This window comes from Lonchura striata, chromosome 1A (assembly GCF_050655825.1).
Source record: "Lonchura striata isolate lonStrDom1 chromosome 1A, ASM5065582v1, whole genome shotgun sequence".
In the NCBI taxonomy this organism is placed as follows: Eukaryota; Metazoa; Chordata; class Aves; order Passeriformes; family Estrildidae; genus Lonchura; species Lonchura striata.
In genome coordinates, this window is record NC_140741.1 from 72,493,227 (window position 1) to 72,509,835 (window position 16,609).

General features: G+C 44.5%; 1 protein-coding gene across 7 annotated transcripts in view; it reads left to right on the forward strand.

Annotated features, from left to right (window-relative positions):
* The window catches only part of SFMBT2 (Scm like with four mbt domains 2), a 107,049-nt gene that overhangs the window by 15,511 nt on the left and 74,929 nt on the right, over positions 1–16,609 (forward strand). For all 7 annotated transcript variants that reach the window (XM_021530941.3, XM_021530939.4, XM_021530940.4 and 4 more), the window contains 2 exons: positions 2,608–2,702; positions 5,342–5,582. In XM_021530941.3, coding sequence (XP_021386616.1) covers positions 2,608–2,702; positions 5,342–5,582 — 336 coding nt within the window. The remainder of the gene's footprint in view (positions 1–2,607; positions 2,703–5,341; positions 5,583–16,609) is intronic.

The following is a 16,609-nucleotide window of genomic DNA, read 5'->3' on the forward strand; positions in this document are numbered from 1 at the left end:
TAGGTCATTAATGAGGTTGCGAAGGACTTGATGCATTCATAGAAATATAAAATATAACTAGAAGCATCTAGTTATATTTGTTAAAAAGATTTTTCCAAATTGTGGAGAAGACTCTGACCCCCCCTGGAGACATTGCTCCTTGCAAGGGCTGGGGATTATGCCCTGAACTGACTGAAAACCTCTGTGGAATGAATCTTTCCTGAAAGGATGCTGAGGAAGGCTGGAGAAAATGTGACATGTGCTGAAGGAGAGACTCACACAGGAGATTAGAGCAAAAACAGGAATAAAAACTGAGCATACACAGGGAGCATCCTGGGCTGAGGGAAAGGGAAATGCTCTAAAATGGAAGTGCCTGAGCAGGAGAGAAGAGAGAAGAGGACTGACCTGGAAGTCATAGAATCACACAACTATTTAGGTTGGAAGAGCCTTGATTCCAACCATTCCCCCAGCACTGCCAAGAGCACACACTAAGCCATGTCCCCACGTGCCACATCTCTGTGCCTTTTAAATCCCCCCAGGGATGGTGACTCCACCACTGCCCTGGGCAGCCTGTTCCAAGTGTCCTGTCCATGTCCTGAGGTGGAAATAACCTTGGGATTGCTGGAACAGCCCATCCCAACCCCACAGACACAGGTGGATGGAGGGGCAGGGAGAGATGAGGCAGGGGGAATGATGCACTTCAAGCTTTTCATGTCAGGTGCTTCTGACCTTTGGTGGGATGGAGATTGGCTGTGCTCAGGGTAAAAAGTTGCTTAAGCAATTTTAAGCCTGGAATAGATAATCATATCTACCCATCTACTGATGGACTAACATACTTGGTTTTAGAGGCTCAGCCTTTGAAATCTCAGCACACAGCTCTTCTCTATACCATTAACTCTGCAGGGTTGCAGGCATGAAGGCTGAAAAATATCCCTGCTCATCTAAATTGCCTGCCTGCATGATACAGAATTTTTCCACCAAGTTCCTACCTTGTGGTTAAGTTGTGGCTTATCATTCAGTCAAGGTTGAACAAACCCCTCATTCTGGGTCAGATATCTCAAGCAGAGCCAGCTTCTGAGCATGGAGGTTTTTTGCAGTGATTGCAAAAATCAGAACAAAGCCCATTCTTTATTCTGGCATGAATTTGTCTATTTTTGGATTGTAATCATGGAATTGGGTTATTTCTTGCTGAGTTGAAGAGTCATCTGGTAGCCTCTTTATCACTGGAGTAAATGTTGATTTGCATCTCCATATTTAAGAAGATTTGAGTTTAGGGCAAGGAGTCAGACTTGATGCAGCAGCATGCAAGTGTTGTAACAGTGTTGGCAGCTCAGCTTCAAACTCCCAGACAGATCTTCACCCTCTCCACCAGCTCTGCCTCAAAAACCTTCTTCTGATCCCCTTTTTTCACCCTCACCTACGTGGGTCTGGTGCCACAGGCAGCAAATAAAAACTGTGTCTTCCCCTTTTAATAATGAGAGATTCCCCTTGCACAACATAATTTTCTCTGGCCCTGGAAACTGGAGACCTGTAGCAATAATTGCAATAAATTAACCTAGCCTTTTTCTTCATAAAACTGTCTGGGGAGGGTTCTTAATTCAGTTTGTCGTGAGTCACTTTAATTACATCATGACCACACTGATGAATGTTCGAGCAGGTAAAAGGTCTCCCAGAGTTTGCCTGATAAATGCTTATTGCAAAGAGCTCATTGCTAGACTGTAAATATTTTTGCTCTGGGGATGAAACTGGGTTTGCAGGATTGCTTGGGAACGAAATGAAAACAATCTGATTTGGCTGATTTTCTGTAAGTGAAAGAAGATTTATTTTTAATTATTGCTGGGTGCGTTTCAGAGATGGTTTGGGGCCTTGGCTCTGCCTAAGTGTGGTTATAAAGGAAGAAAAGAAAGAGTGGTCATGTCCAGCCCTGGCTGTGGGGAGGGATTGTGTGGAGCAGTGGTGTGGATGGGGGAGAGAGGACACAGAACTCCAAATCTGAAGGGGAGTAAGAAGGCAGTAGGGGTCTAGTGAGGTTTGGGGAAAATGGCTGTGCTTGGTGGAAAAGGGGTTTATCTGAGATTTATGGGTGCAGTGATGCTGAGGAAGGAGGAGAAGGGGTGGCAGGAGTGAAAATGGGTCTCACTCACCCCAGGGGCTGGGATATTTGGTCTACACATGGCTCAGCCAACAGAAGCATCTTCTAATTTATCCCTGGGGCACTGCTGTAATGACCAGTGCTGGGGGAGCCACTTTGAGGGCACAAGGACATTGCACCTTGGTGATGGTGGGCAGGCAGCCACCTCCCTCGCAGCCAGGGAATCATCAAATGCAAAATGAAGGAGCACAAGTGCCTCTAGCAGTGTATGACAGTTTTGTGCCTCCATAGCCATGGAAGCAGAGTAATTTCTGGTCTCAGTGTTGGCTGCTAAAACCCCAGAGTCTGCTGAGTTCATAGTAAGAGCTGGTCAAAACACAGATCCTTAAAGCAAGCTTTCTGTTTTCCCTTCTGTTGATGTTTATACTGGTTGCTATTCTCACCCTGAACTCTTTGACACAACTTTTGCCTTCTTTGGCTGTGTTTTAGGCTGCTTTTCTTTCTTTCATTTTTTAATTTTTTTTTCTTTTGAACAGATGAGGGCTCCAGCATTGAGGATGCAGACTTCAACTGGGACGAGTTCCTGGAGGAAACAGGAGCCAGTGCTGCTCCCCACACCTCCTTCAAACACGTACGTGCTCCCTCTGAGCCTTGTGGCTGTTGTGCACGTTCCCTCTTCTGCTTTTCAGGGGCTCCCTGGAGACCTATAGTGGAGTTTTCCCATTTTGTGGGGGAAATTGTCCCTCCACACATGTGACAGCCTGAGTGGGAATAGCCCCCCAGCTGGTGTTAGGTGAACTTGGTGTGTTTGCTCACAGATTGGAGCTCTGTGTCTGTGCCACTCCCTTATCCTCTGCCTTTGCATCAAATTTTCCATTTCTGAGGGGTTGTGTTGCTCTCCTTTTGCTTCTAATGCACTCATTTTTTTCTCTTCACCTGTTTTCCCCTCTACATTCCTTGTTGTCCGTGCCAGGCTGCAGAGATAAATCTCACAAGAGTGTTGTGGTTCCCCAAAGCTCCTTTAAAGCCTGATTTAGTGACTGGCAGAGTCACTCAGCACTAGAGTTCAGTGTGGCTCGTAGGAAACCATCTCTCCTGCCTGGAGGTGCTGTCAGAAGTGTGGGACTTGGGCAGGTGGTGCTTTTCCTGGGAAAAACATGAACATGGAGCTGTGTTGGTGCTCTGCTTTGTGTTGGCACCAGCAGCATTTGAAGGCACTTCTGGAGATCACCTGGTCGAGCCACCTTTATCTCCAGGTCATTTTGTGGCTTGTTTTGTAGGGCTAAAGGAGCTGCCAGGTGGAAAATCCTCTTTTATCTAGTCTGAAAAACCAGTACAGTCCTCCATTCCCTATTTTGCTTTCATTTTAACAACAGTTAACCCAGAGTACTGCAGGATGAAGGACCAAAATTCTCTATACTGGAGATTTGCAGGGCAAAGCTTATTGTGGAGTTTATTCTTGATCCAGCAGCTGCTTGGAGAGAGCATCTTGTCCCAGATTTCTCAAAGTAGACAGTTTAGTGCTTCATGAAGCCCTAAAGGATGTCTTCAGTTGTGTGGAGATGCCCTGCTGATGCTGCTGACTGCAGTGTCTCACAGCACCTCAATCCTGGAAACGTCAGTATGGAACAAATTGGTGCTGGGAGCAGCCCTTGGTGACTGCTTCACAATCTGAAACTTGAGCCTCAAAAATCTGGCCAAAAACCTGAAAGCTGTTGGAGAAGAGTGTGTTATCTGTCTGTGTGCGTCTCCTCTTGATGTGATTTCCAGTCACAAGTCTCTTGGCTTCCAGGGTATCTTGTTGGTGTTATGGTGAGCACTGGGAGAAAAGCAAAAAAATGAATCAGGTTCAGGTGCTTTGAGCTGCAGCTGCCACTCTGTACTGGGAGGAGGCTAGGAGATCCAGTTTGTACTGGGACGTGGGCCACCCTGTAGCCTGGATTATTTCTGGGGACTCTGAGCATCGCTGAGATCCTGTCTTAGCACAGAATAAAGCAGTGCATGTCACAGAGCACCCTCAGTGTTAGACCATGTCCAGAGGTCCCTCTCAATTTTTCTGTGACACTCTGGGCATTGATTCTGCTGGGAGTGCCCACACAAGGAAAGGCACATGGAGTGCAAATGATAAAAGGTTTGGCTGGGCAGCCCTTGGGGTCAGAAGCTGGAGTTGGATGAGTGAGGGATTACTGCTGATGGACCAGAGGAGTGTTTTCTCAGCAGCTTGGCATCTCCACATCTGTGAAATCCTGACCATGTTATATTTGTAAATAAAAGAGTCATTGAAAACTGCCATTTCTATTGGAAAGCAAGTAGTGACAAGCTTACCTAGAGTTATTATCCCTCTGGAATCAGTAGCTGATAGGTTCTAAGAAACCTGTCCTCAAATATCTCCTGAGGAGTGATAGGTTACATTTTGGATGGTTTTGTGAAGACAAGACTGGCACCTGACCAGTGCACTGGCATCCACCTCTTCTTTATCAGCAACAGCCAGAGGCATCCCACTGGTTCTTGGAACACAGGTTGTGCTACCCAGGCCCTGGTGTTCATCAGCAATGTCCCAAAAGAGATGCACCAGCATCTCCAGTGTCCTAAGGCAGCTTACAGGTGACCTCTCACTGCTGAGATAAGATGAAGTGACATCTCCATCAAATGGCTGGACAGTGACCCAGACAATTTACATCTTTCAGGTCGTACCTTGTTCTTCATGGTGCTGGGAGGGGGAATTGATTGAGGCTTGAGCTGCTGAGGGTGGGTACAGTGGAAATTCTCTCCTTGGTCTGCCTGGTACAGCATTCAGCCCTTGATGCTTGTCAAACCTCTAAAGGTGTTTCAGTGTTTTTATGTGACTAAATATTATTGCTGGGCTTAACTCCTAGAGGTGCTTTGTACCTGCCTTTCTGTGTCCTGTGATTTGCCTGCTGGAGCTGTGCAGTGGGAAATGAAACTCCATTTGAGTTATGCTGACTGTATCCAAGGCATTAGTGACATTTAGGGATTGAAGATGAGTGCCAGTCCTCTCTTGGATGTAGTACACCTGAAGGCACCACTCCTGCACCTGGGAGCCTGTGGGACTTGCATGATGGGACATGAGCCACTGAAGTAGGACTGGAGCTGCCCAGACAGATGGAAAAGGAGAGGTCTGGATTAAGAAAACACAATCAGCTCATGTCCTATCCCAGGGCTGCTCTTTAAGGGCAGCATTTCCAGGGGAGGCAAGGGGATCTCCCTGCAGAAAAAGTAACACCACCATTCCTTTCTCATTTTTGCAAGGTTGAAATCAGCCTTCAGAGCAGTTTCCAGCCAGGGATGAAACTAGAAGTGGCCAACAAGAGCAACCCAGACACGTACTGGGTGGCTACCATCATCACCACGTGCGGGCAGCTCCTGCTGCTGCGCTACTGCGGCTACGGGGACGACCGCAGGGCAGACTTCTGGTGTGACGTGATGACAGCAGACCTGCACCCCGTGGGCTGGTGCACGCAGAACAACAAGGTCCTGATGCCCCCAGATGGTGAGTTCTGCCTGCTTTCCTGGGGTCACGCTCTGCTGTTGGGTTGTTGGTTCACTCCAGGTTTCTGGTTGGTCTGGGGTGGGTATTCCAGGGTGATGTGGGCAGGGTTGTGTCCCCACAGGATTCAGTTTGCCAATCAGCCTTCAGCAAAGGTGTTTTTGCCCTAGTTGGTGACAGCAGAAGGCACTTCCATAGGGAGAGGTCTTTTTACTGCTGAACTGTAATGCTGTGATTTTCACTTTGGAGAGAAAACTGTCCTGTTCTTGGAGAAAGAGTGAGAACAAACTAAAGTAAGCAAGATCAGCTTGAGTGTAACCAAAATCAGAAGCTGACTTTGCACTCCAAAGTGCTTTACCCTGAAAGTTTAAAACCTTCCTTTACCAAACTCTTGATAGCCCTTAATCCCAATGGTAGATGAGTGTGATTAAAGATAGCAGAACTTGATCATTATTCATTAGGGCTTGTCCTGATTGGCAGCTCTTAGGTGCACAAAAGCTGAATGGAAGTGTTGTAGGTTCTTGAGTGGCCCATGTGGAGCAGTTTGTTAAGAACACAATTTGATCCCCAGTGTATAAGAATATAAATATATATTTATATGTATATGTAGGCTATGTGCATCAGCAGAGCAGCTGTGGTGTATCCTTGCTACTACATTGCTCCAAGCAGAGGCTTATTATCAGTGCTGCTCCTAACTATTCCTGCCACATATCCCATTTATTCTGGATCAAGGGAAGAAGAGATGAGTATTCAGCCTCCAGCTTGTGCATACATTTAAGGAAAATCTCATTTTTGGGCTCTGCTGCTGAAGTTACTCTTTCCCTTTCTGCTACATGAGGCCATTGGAAACAGTGCTTGTGCCAGTTGTGTGCCACGTGGGAATTCTTCTGGAGTAAGTGTTCCCTGGCTTCCTCCTGAAGTGAGCTGTAGACACAGTCTTTGAATCAAAGCTGACATTCCTGCCTTGCATATGCCCAACTGTGAGCTAAACTTGTCTTTTTGTTCTGGTCTGTGTGTTTTGAATAAACACAAGATTGATTGCTTTAAAAAAAAAAAAAAGTCTTGAAGATAAATACGGCTGAGAAATCTCTTGGCTTAGTACCAGTAAATCAAGCTGATGTGAGAGGGCGTGAGGTATTTTATTTTATTGGCCTCTTAAATGACATTTTATTATGTGGATTACAATCAGCGTTACCGGAAAGGTGTACAGTGCTACAGACTAAATCTGAAATGCGAGGGTCAGCGGGGGTAAGAGAATTTACTGAATGTCATAATAGAAAATAACAATTCCCTTATAACCTGAGGCAGCTGCTTTTCAGGAATCTGTTGGAATTTGCCCTTTGGGTCGCGGCCACTCTGTGTGAATTGCCTTGCTTGAGTGACTGCAAGTGTGAAATGTGTCCTACATCCCTTCTTCTCTGGGGGGTGATGTGCACCAGGGTTTTCAGTGTGGGCAACTTCCCCATTAGTTCAGAGAGGGTTTTTTTAATTTATTTTCCCACTCCCATTTTCAGTGAATAAACTTTGTTGAATATGTCACAGTATAATTTTCAAAAAGAATACATTAAATACATGGGTTGTGATTTCAAAAGATATTTAAGCATTTAAGAGCTTGGCTGGTATTTTGGAATGAGGCATCTAAAATACCCAAGGGGATCTGAGCCTTCAGGACTTAAAATAATCATAGGATTGGTGCATTAGTAAATGAGAAACTGATGTTCTCTATGAACTCTGTGGAGATTTTTTTAAACTTCTTTATTTTGTTGTCAGACTTTTGGGAGAAACGAAAACCAGCTTTAAATCGCACGGACCCAGTTCTGAAAGCATCAGTTCTGCACATCTTGAGTGCAATGACTCTGTTGGCTAGACCGTGCAAACAAACAGCATGGCTGGGGCTGGTTGTTTGTCATTAGGCTGTGATTTTAATCAGGAGCTGAAGGCTTTGGTTAAAAAAGCAGAGTTGCCAAAATGGACTTGTTTAACAGCCTGAATGACAGCGCTGGGACAGTGCTTTCTTTCTGCTCACGAGTCAGGTTGGACTGATGGGTGCTCATCTCGTAAATGTGACGCCAGACAAGAATGGTAGAGTGATGGGACAAAGAATTTCATTAGATGGGAGAGAGATGCAACAAAATGGGCTGGTTCAGTTCAGCAGATCAATAGAACTTGATTTAAAGTCTAGCAGACACAGAGCTTTTAAGAGGCGGCTGCCAAATAATTGTAGTTTATGATCCAAATCAAAGGAAGTTGATTCATTTGCAGACGGCTGCTCTGTTATTTATGGGGTGCTGGTAGTTGCATCATGGTGCCTGTGGCCTGTGAGTAAAATGTCAAGTCATGTTCTGTCCTCCTGTGACGTGATGCTGCAGTCACCAGACCAGGGATACCTGAGGTGGCAATAAAACGTCTTGGTTTATGGCAGGATGCTTTGAGTGCATGTGTGCTCATGAGCTTCACGCTCCAACCCCCTCCTTCACAGGAAATCAAAGGAGTAAAATTGTAGTTACTTCAAGCTTTGCCATTAATTATATTTTTCTCATTACAAATCGGTGTGTAATTTGAATTGCAAACTCAACTATCCTGGCAGAATAGATCTGTTTACCATTCAAAGCAAAATGAAAATTATTTAAATTAGTTAATATAGAACTCATTTGAATGAATTGGATGTTTATTCATGAACTAGCTGAGGCAAGTGTGAAGCTGTCCTTATGGTCTGTAGCTTTGGCACTGATCAGCTCTAATGTCATGTCCTGGGACAGAAATTTCTTCTTTATTGCATATTAACTGTGGTGTAAGCAGTGGGTAACTACAGCCTGATGTAGCTGAGTGTGAAATTTTCATCCTTCCTGACAAGGCCCTTCAGCAATTGTAATTCATATGAGGAAGAGCAGCCTGCTTCCAAGTTCACTGGCAGGGGCAGCACTGTGGAGGTGTGGGAGGCTTTGTTTCCTGCACTGTAAGGTAGATTTTCCATCAGTTAGTTAAAATTTCTCCATTGTATCAGCCTGCATTGAAACAGGGATAGCATTTATCCCCTCCTGTGTCTTACCCAAAAACTCTCTTCCTCCTCAAAGTGCACTTGTTTATTGCCATCCTCATCCCTTGGACTGAGCATCCTTCATCCCTTTTACCCACTAAGCATTAAAAATGTAAGCCTAACTAAAATTTCCTGACTAGTGAAGGAAAAGAGGTGTCCAGTTCATTTCCATGTGCTGTTTTCCTCTGTTGGTGACAGTTGAGTTCATGGACACATCCACTATCGGGCGCAGGAGCGGCGTGGAGAACCTGACAAGTGTAGTAGCTAAATTATGCATTGTGAAAGAGCAGGGATGTCCTGTGATTGACACTCGGGGGTTTCTGTACAGATTGCAGATTTCCAGCTGAGCTGACAGAGCCCAGGCTCTCCTGGCACTGTTGTAATGCATCCTGGAATGAGCTAAAGACACCGGGTGATGGGATTGTTTTGTACACTTGGAATTGCAGCAGTGGCTCTGCTTTGGTGTTATTGACAGGTGGAAATTCAAACAGGGCATTTCTGTGTGCAGATTTGTGAGCTGGAGGCTGTGGAGGTGGAGAGAAACACAGCAGAGAGAGAACCAGGTCTATATTTTGATTTTGTGGTGTGGATGGGGAAACCTCTGAACATTGGTTGTACCTGGGTTTGGTGACCAAGAAGATCAATCACACTGTGATTCTGTGTAGGAAAGCAGATTTTAGTTCCCTGTTGCATCAATATAAGGAGGATTAAAGTTCAGATCCTGGCTTGAAATAATCTTCTCTTTCATGGTGCTGATCTTGATAAAGTTTAGTCATCAAATATACAATTAAGAGGGGTAGACTTTTGCCTGTCCAGGATTTCTGTGAAGGCAAACACCAGTATTTGGTCAGTATTTGAGACAGGTTTTCGTGTGGCTCTCAGGTGAGATTAACTCCTATCCCAGATGTAGACCAAAGGAGGGAAATTTCACTGTGGTTCCAAGTGCTTGGTCAGATTCTGGGCAGGATATGGCTGAAAAGGGAGATAAAACTTGTGCCACGGCATATTGGGTTGCCTTCAAATGCCAGCTTACTGCTTTTTTTGTTTGGGTGGTTTTATATATTATCATGTGGATCTATCACAGAGCAAAATCCTGCTCTTTGAGGTCAGCAGTGTAAAGGAATGGAGAAATGAATCTGGTTTGCCTTGGTGAAATTTACAGCAAGATGGTTCTGAATGGCCAGAAGATGCTCTGCTGTGTTGCAGGTGTGGATTTGATGTCACTCCAAGGCACACAGAAGGCTTTTTTTGGGGTCACAGCTCAGGGTGATGGTGATGTGGCCCATGCCCTTGGCTTTCAGCATCATTATTGGAGCACCCTTGCTGAATGCAAAGTTTGTCCATGGGCTCTTAAAAGAGGGACACAGAGATCAGAGATAATGTTTCTGACAATGGATGAGGGTGTTCAGAGATTCCCTTTCAGAAAATACAGTTGTGGATATAGTTTTTTGGGTTTTTTTTAAATGAAGTCATCTTCCCCCGGTGATCTCATCCCAGAGGAAGTAAAAATTAAACTGTACTTGCAGGAAGAGGGATTAGATGGGCAGGGTAGACTTCTCCTTTTGCCTTTTTACTGGTATGGAGAGCAGATCTGGCCCTAGTTTAGCTCTTTCACCTGAAATATTACTTCCTAAGAGCTTGAGGCTGGAGAAAATAAGTAGGCATTCACTGAGCTTATGCTGTTTTACATCAGCTAAGAACTGGGCCCTCGAGCCAAGTAAAATGAAACTCGGAAATCTTCTTTGGCAGGTTGCACTGTCAAAGCCTGTGGGTGTTTCTAAAGCAGTATACAGGGCTGTTTCTTAAAATCTCTGCCCAATATTTATCCTATTATTCCATCAAAACTGAGTTTAGACTAACCTAATGTAAATAGATGGCAGGATTTCTTTATTTTAAATGCTGCAAATGACTCTTAGTACAGTGTTTTATGTGTGCTTTTCAAGTTGACTTTAGCAGCCTATTAATTATGCAGGGATGACGTTAGCATAAATAACTAGTCAGCAAATAAATGTCAATTAAATATTCTATTAGCATAGTAGGCAGCTTTATGCATTGGCATAGAGCATTTAGCAGATCATACTTAACGAGCACATAAAAAATAGATTTTTTTTTTTCCCCCCTTAGCTCTCCTGATGACGGCAAAGGAGAGGAGGTAAAAATGCTGGGTTTGGCTGAAATTTGCTGTAGTAGGAGTCAAGTCTGTTGATTCTGGTGTATCTTGGGAGTTTCCAGGAGCTGGAAGTCATTGGAGCATGTCATGGCTTGGCATTTCCTCCCAGCCCCTCATAGCCCCTCGCTCCTGAGAAAAACATTTTAGTTACAGGACCCTCTGTAGTTTTTCCTTCCTTCCCTTGGCATGGCTTAGATCCCTCAGCCTGGGATGTGAAAATTCAAGAGTCTGCTCGTGGCCTGAGTGGCATCAGGATAATGTTGTCTTGATAGGAAAATGCTCTTTTCACTGTGGTGCGAAACTGCAAATCTTTTTCATGTGCTACTGGCTTTAGTTACTTCCAAAAGACTTAGTATTGCCCAAGTGAGGCCCTTTTGGGGTAAACTGAGCATAACAGCCCCCCACGTGTCTTTTGGGAATGTAATTAATTGTTGAGCTACTGTGGAAATGTGGCACAGCCTGGCCAGTGGGTCAGGCTTTGCAAGAAGTTTGAGTTGCAGACTTTATCAAATGCAGAGGGTTTTGGTCATCTCCAGGTCTGCTGGGCTTGAGGTCAACATTTTCTGTTTTGATTTTCCTTTTAATATCATTTTTCAGGTATATAATATATTTTATATATATATATATATATATAATTTTTCAGAGCCTTGCAGGGATGAGATGCTGGCAGGTTTGTTAGGTGGAGGGGGGAGTGGATGATTTATCCTGGTATTTCAGTTGTGAAACTCAGACAAAAAAACACAAACACCTCCTGAGTGGGAAATGCCAGGTGTGCGCTGCTGTGGCTCTGTGAGTGATGGAGAAAATTGAGGGGAAAAAACAATGTTTGGTTCAGCACAGGTCTTTTAGTTTGAAGTGTTTTGGGAGTGCAGTAGAAGTGCTCTTAGGATGTGGACAAGGCTCCCAGCCTTGGCTCTGCAGGGACCCTGTGGCTCAGGTACGTGGCCTTGGGGCACTCTCAGCTCTCTGCTAAGGGGAAAGTTTTCCTTGAGGCCAATTCTCAATTAGCTGGGGTCACTCTTCTTGCTTCTCTTGAGTATCTGGTGGAACAGGCTTAGAAAATTTCCTTTTTCCCCATCATGAAACCATAAATTCAAAGCCTCTGCTTTGTACTCGCCAGTATTTTCCTTCAGGAAAAAGTCAGCATTTTTCCCCTCAAAAACATCAGGATGGCTGTCTTTGTGTTTAAACACCCAAAAAACTGTCTTGAGTTGAGTTGCAGCAGACTCAGCACCCCAAAAAAAAGTGGTTGATGGTTCTTCCTTGCCTTTTTGCCTGGGTTAGGTTTTGTCTCGGGAGGTTTTGGCCTCTCTTTGTGCATTTATCTGGAGATTCTTCTCCTCTATGCCCCATGAGATGCTCTTGTGCCTGGGGAGCCCAGCCCTTGCTGAGGATCAGGCATTTGAAGAACTGAAACCGTGCAAGATTGTTTAGTTTTCCAGTGGAAAAAGGAAAGCCCAGAGCTCGCACATGAAGCAGGCTCTGTTTATTAAAAGCCAGAAAAGAAACACACTTTTATCAAAACCTAATTTTCCAGTAAGAAGCCGTTTCAGCAGAAACATGCCCAGCAAGCCTAGTTTCCAGGGACAACAACATCTGCTTATGCTGTATTTATATTTATTTATGCTCACAAACAAATGGAAGAAGGGAAAAAGGAAGAAGGCCTGACCAGAAAACCTGTGGTCCAGCGAGGCAGGGATGTGTGCAGTGCCAAACTGCTCAGGAACCTGCAGTGCACCTCAAGTGCCTGTTCAGCACCTGTATTTGGGTGCTTTTTTTATCATAGAACCCAAGAATGGTTTGGGTTGGAAGGGATCTTACTGATCATCTTATTTTAACCCCTGCCATGGGCAGGGACACCTTATACAGAGCAGAGTATTGCTAAGGATAATTTGGAAAGTCAGATTTTGCCTGCACCTAGATGAGATATCAGTGCAAGCCCTTAGAGGGTTGACAGTTTCACTGATGCAGTTGTCCCCTAATGCAAACCCTGGATTTTTGCAGATTTCTGGGTGGAAATACTTTTCATCTATAGCTGTAGCCTGTCCTTGTTCCTGTACTGGACTGAGCCATGTAGTCAGCAAACCTTGTAAAAAAATATTACTTAGTTTTACAGCTAACACTGAGGATAATGCAGCACTGTTTACTCCAGTGTGTTATTAACCCAGCTCGGAGCACAGGTTTAATCTGGAGCTTGGCTGGCAGCCAAGGGAGGGTTCAAGAAGTGGTTTTCCAATGGGTGAGGTTTGAAAGCCAGAGACTCAGACGTGGCCCTTCTGCAATGAATCCACTCTCTGCCTGCTTTTCCCTTGCTTGGGTGGACTTTCTGTTCTGACTTTTATCTCCACGTGCTGCTGCCTTCCTGCATAAAGGAGTGATGGGGCCATTCCCACGGCAGCATTTTGTTTGCAGCATTGTGTGGGTCCCTTTTTTGGGTGGTGCAGGGAAGGCTGAGCAGTGAATCCTGTTATGATTAAAGAAGCAGCACCTTGTGTACAAGCAGCAGTGGAGCTGAGGATCAGGGCTATTGCAATGAAAACTGAAAGCCTAATCCTTTTATAAACAGTCTGGAGGGGGGAGAGAGGAAAAGCAGTGATTTTCGGGGACTTTGACAAGTTATAAATATATCCTGAGTGAAACCAATAGTGTGGAGCTTTATGAAAGATTTAATGAATGAATATTTCATGCCCACATGGTGCTTCTTCTGTAAAGTGTGCTGTTGGTAAAAAGCAATAAACAAAGAACCTCCTTCAGGGTTTGTTTGGGCTTTTAAATTAAACTAATTTAATCAACTTTTTCAGTCAAGCTTGATATTAGTTCGTTTCTGTACACAGCACTGTACTGGGTTCTGTTTGTTTTCTCCTGATACCTGTTCTGCTCTTTGGAAGATGCTTGAATATCGGAGAATGATTCATTTCACCCTGCCCTTGTGGTGCATATGGGTTTTCAAGGCAGAGAACTCCTGACTTTTTCCTTTCCCTAAAACCTGAGGAGCCATCCATCCTGTACCATCACAGCTGGAGGTGTTTCAGGACTCCAGCTGAGATCATTATCCAGCAGGAAAATCACTTGAGCGTGCTGGTCATTTCTGATTGCAAGCAAGTAGGATTTTTTTGGCTTTTGGAAGCCTTCAGCACCCAGTTTGCTGCTGCTTGAAGGACTAGAACTAGCCCAAAGTGCTCTGGAGTCTGGCCCCATATGGCCAGCGAGGCTTGGGCACTTCTGCACTGGATATCAGAGATTTATGCAGGGAGATGGAAATTCTCCTCAAGCTCAGGCTCTTGGCAAAGATGGGGCTTGGGTGTGCTGGTGAAGTTTCTTTATGGTTGGCAATCATGACAAATGGCCAGGAGGAAATCAGGGTATGTGTTAGCTCTGTGTTCCATGTCTTTTGCAATAATTTCTAAAAAATCCTTGGGGATGTGATTTCTCCTTGGGAACAGCAGGCCTGAAGCCAGTTGATGTTTTCACAGCTGGACCAGCAAGTGAAAAGCAAATGAGGCAAGTAGGGAGATAAAAAGCAAGGGTGATTGGAGAGGTAGAGCTAACTTTGGGAAGGCATCAGCATGAGCTGGGGATCCTCTCAACCCCACACCTTGCATCATGGAGTGAGGCATTTTGTAGCTGCTTTTGTCGTGAGAAAGTGCAAAAGTGCTTTTTTTTCTTTTTTTTTTTGTTTTTTCTTTTTTTTTTTTTTTCAGTTTCAGTGGAACCAGTTGATTTTGTAGTGGGCAACTTCAGGAACTGAAATTTATCCCTCTTGGGTGGGTGGAGTATGGCCCCATGAGGTTTCTACTACATATGAGCAGGGTTTGTATTAGAAGAGAGCTTGTGTTAGAAACTGGGGGGGGGTTTGCTTCTCCAAACCCACACAGATCCGAGTTCCCTTTTTTTGGTAGTGTTATTAGGCCATGTGTGAGATTCTGTCTCTACAGATCAAGGCTCAAGCCCATTGCACAGCAAAAGAATTAAACTTCATCAAATACTGATGCAACAAAACTCCTTGCAAGTGATTCTGAGCAGCAGCAGCTGATTTATCCAGCCCAAAATGTTGGCACAACCAATTTCTGCAGCAGCTCCTGACCCCCCTGCAAGGAAAGCTCATTTCAGTGGGACTCAGGCTCTGTTCAGGATGCTTGGAGCACTTGAGGTGAGCAGTTGAGACCCCATGGCTTTGCCTTCTGTTGCTCATGATTCTGATCACAGCCTGCAGCCTCCACCGTGACCAAACCATTGGTTTTGAGCCTGATGTTTAGTGCAGGTTGTGCTGGAGGAACAGGGATAGGGCAGGAAAGGAGTAATTGCAGCTTGAGGCAGAGACTGTGAATGAGAAGCTGCATTTCTAAGGAAATACTGCAGGAAAAGGCTGTGAGCAGACACCAGACTTCTCTGCAAGTAGAGATTTCCTCCTTCTTTAGCAGTGAGTGGAACAGGGTGGGTTTTTGGATGGTACCTTTGAGACCATTTCAGAAAAAAAATTCCCTTTGACAATTCTTGCAAAAAACTTCTTCCATCCACTGGATGAAAAAGCATAATCCTCCTCCCAATATGTTTAAGTGCCGAGATGAAAATTATTTCATAATCAGCCTCTGTGAGGCTCCTTAAAAAGAAAAAAAATTTTAAGATCTGCTGGCCCTGTTGCTTTGAGTTTAACCAATGTTTGACATCATCTAGCTCCTTGGTTCAGAACATGTGAATATGAAATAAAATGCAGAAAATTGAGAATCTGTTCAGTGTTGAACAGAAGAATTAGAGCCCCATTTGTAGGCTTGGTGTGTTGTCACTGAGGAGACTATAGTGTCATTATTCAAGCAAACACCACTGACATGTGCACCTTGCTCATGGCTCTGGAGATCTCTACACCTTGAATATCCAGCAGTGAATATCCACAGTTCTTCCACACTCACACCACATCCTGGCACATCTGCTCTCAAGCTGTGGAGCTGAAAAGCCCAGAAACCACAGAGAAATGGGAGGATTGACCCTGAAAGCATAACAGTGGGTGCAGACCACTCATTTTTGTAATTTTCAAGTTAATTAATGTCTGGCTAAATGCATTTTTAATAAAATACTCTTAAAAATTATTAGTTCGAGAGATTTTTAAATTGTCATTCTTGATAATTGAATTTAATTTCCTTTCCCCAGTCTCCTGTAATTTTCCCCAGAGGAGTTCTGGAATGGAAATGCCATCTCAACTATAAGACTAGACTTAGGTAGTTAATGATATAATAAGTAAAACATGGTCAAACTTAATTAATCTCTATTGAAGACATCTGTGGAGATGTAAAAAAACCCCATGTCTTTGATATTCTAAGTTAGACACAGTTTTGGGTGTTTAGATCAGAGAAGGAGGTGATTATTTTGGTACATTGGATAGGAACTGGGAAAGGTGAGTAGCACAAGGGATTTGATCCAGAACATGCCAAAATTGAAGTACACTTTTCTGCAGAGTACCTTTTTTGATCAGTTTGAATATTAAATTATGCCTTTTAGTCCTGAGCTGAGGGAGGATTTTTCTGAGCTCTTTTAGGCCAAGGACAAACCAACATGTCCAGTGCCACGTCTTCAGCAGAGCTTTCCTTCAGGTGCACCTCGGGTTTGTGAGGAGCAGGCACGGAGTGAATTTGGGAAGCTGCTAGTGGCAGATGCAAGCACCAGCGTGATCCCGGGCCAGCTGTGACTTGCACTTGATTTTTCCTTCATTATGCATGATAATGTGGGCTCCCAGTCACCGTGGAAAGGGCTGGATTCCTGAAGCAGACCATATGCTCCTGGAGCCCGTGGAGGTGGCTGGTGATACAGTGTGGAGCTTTAAGGGATGCT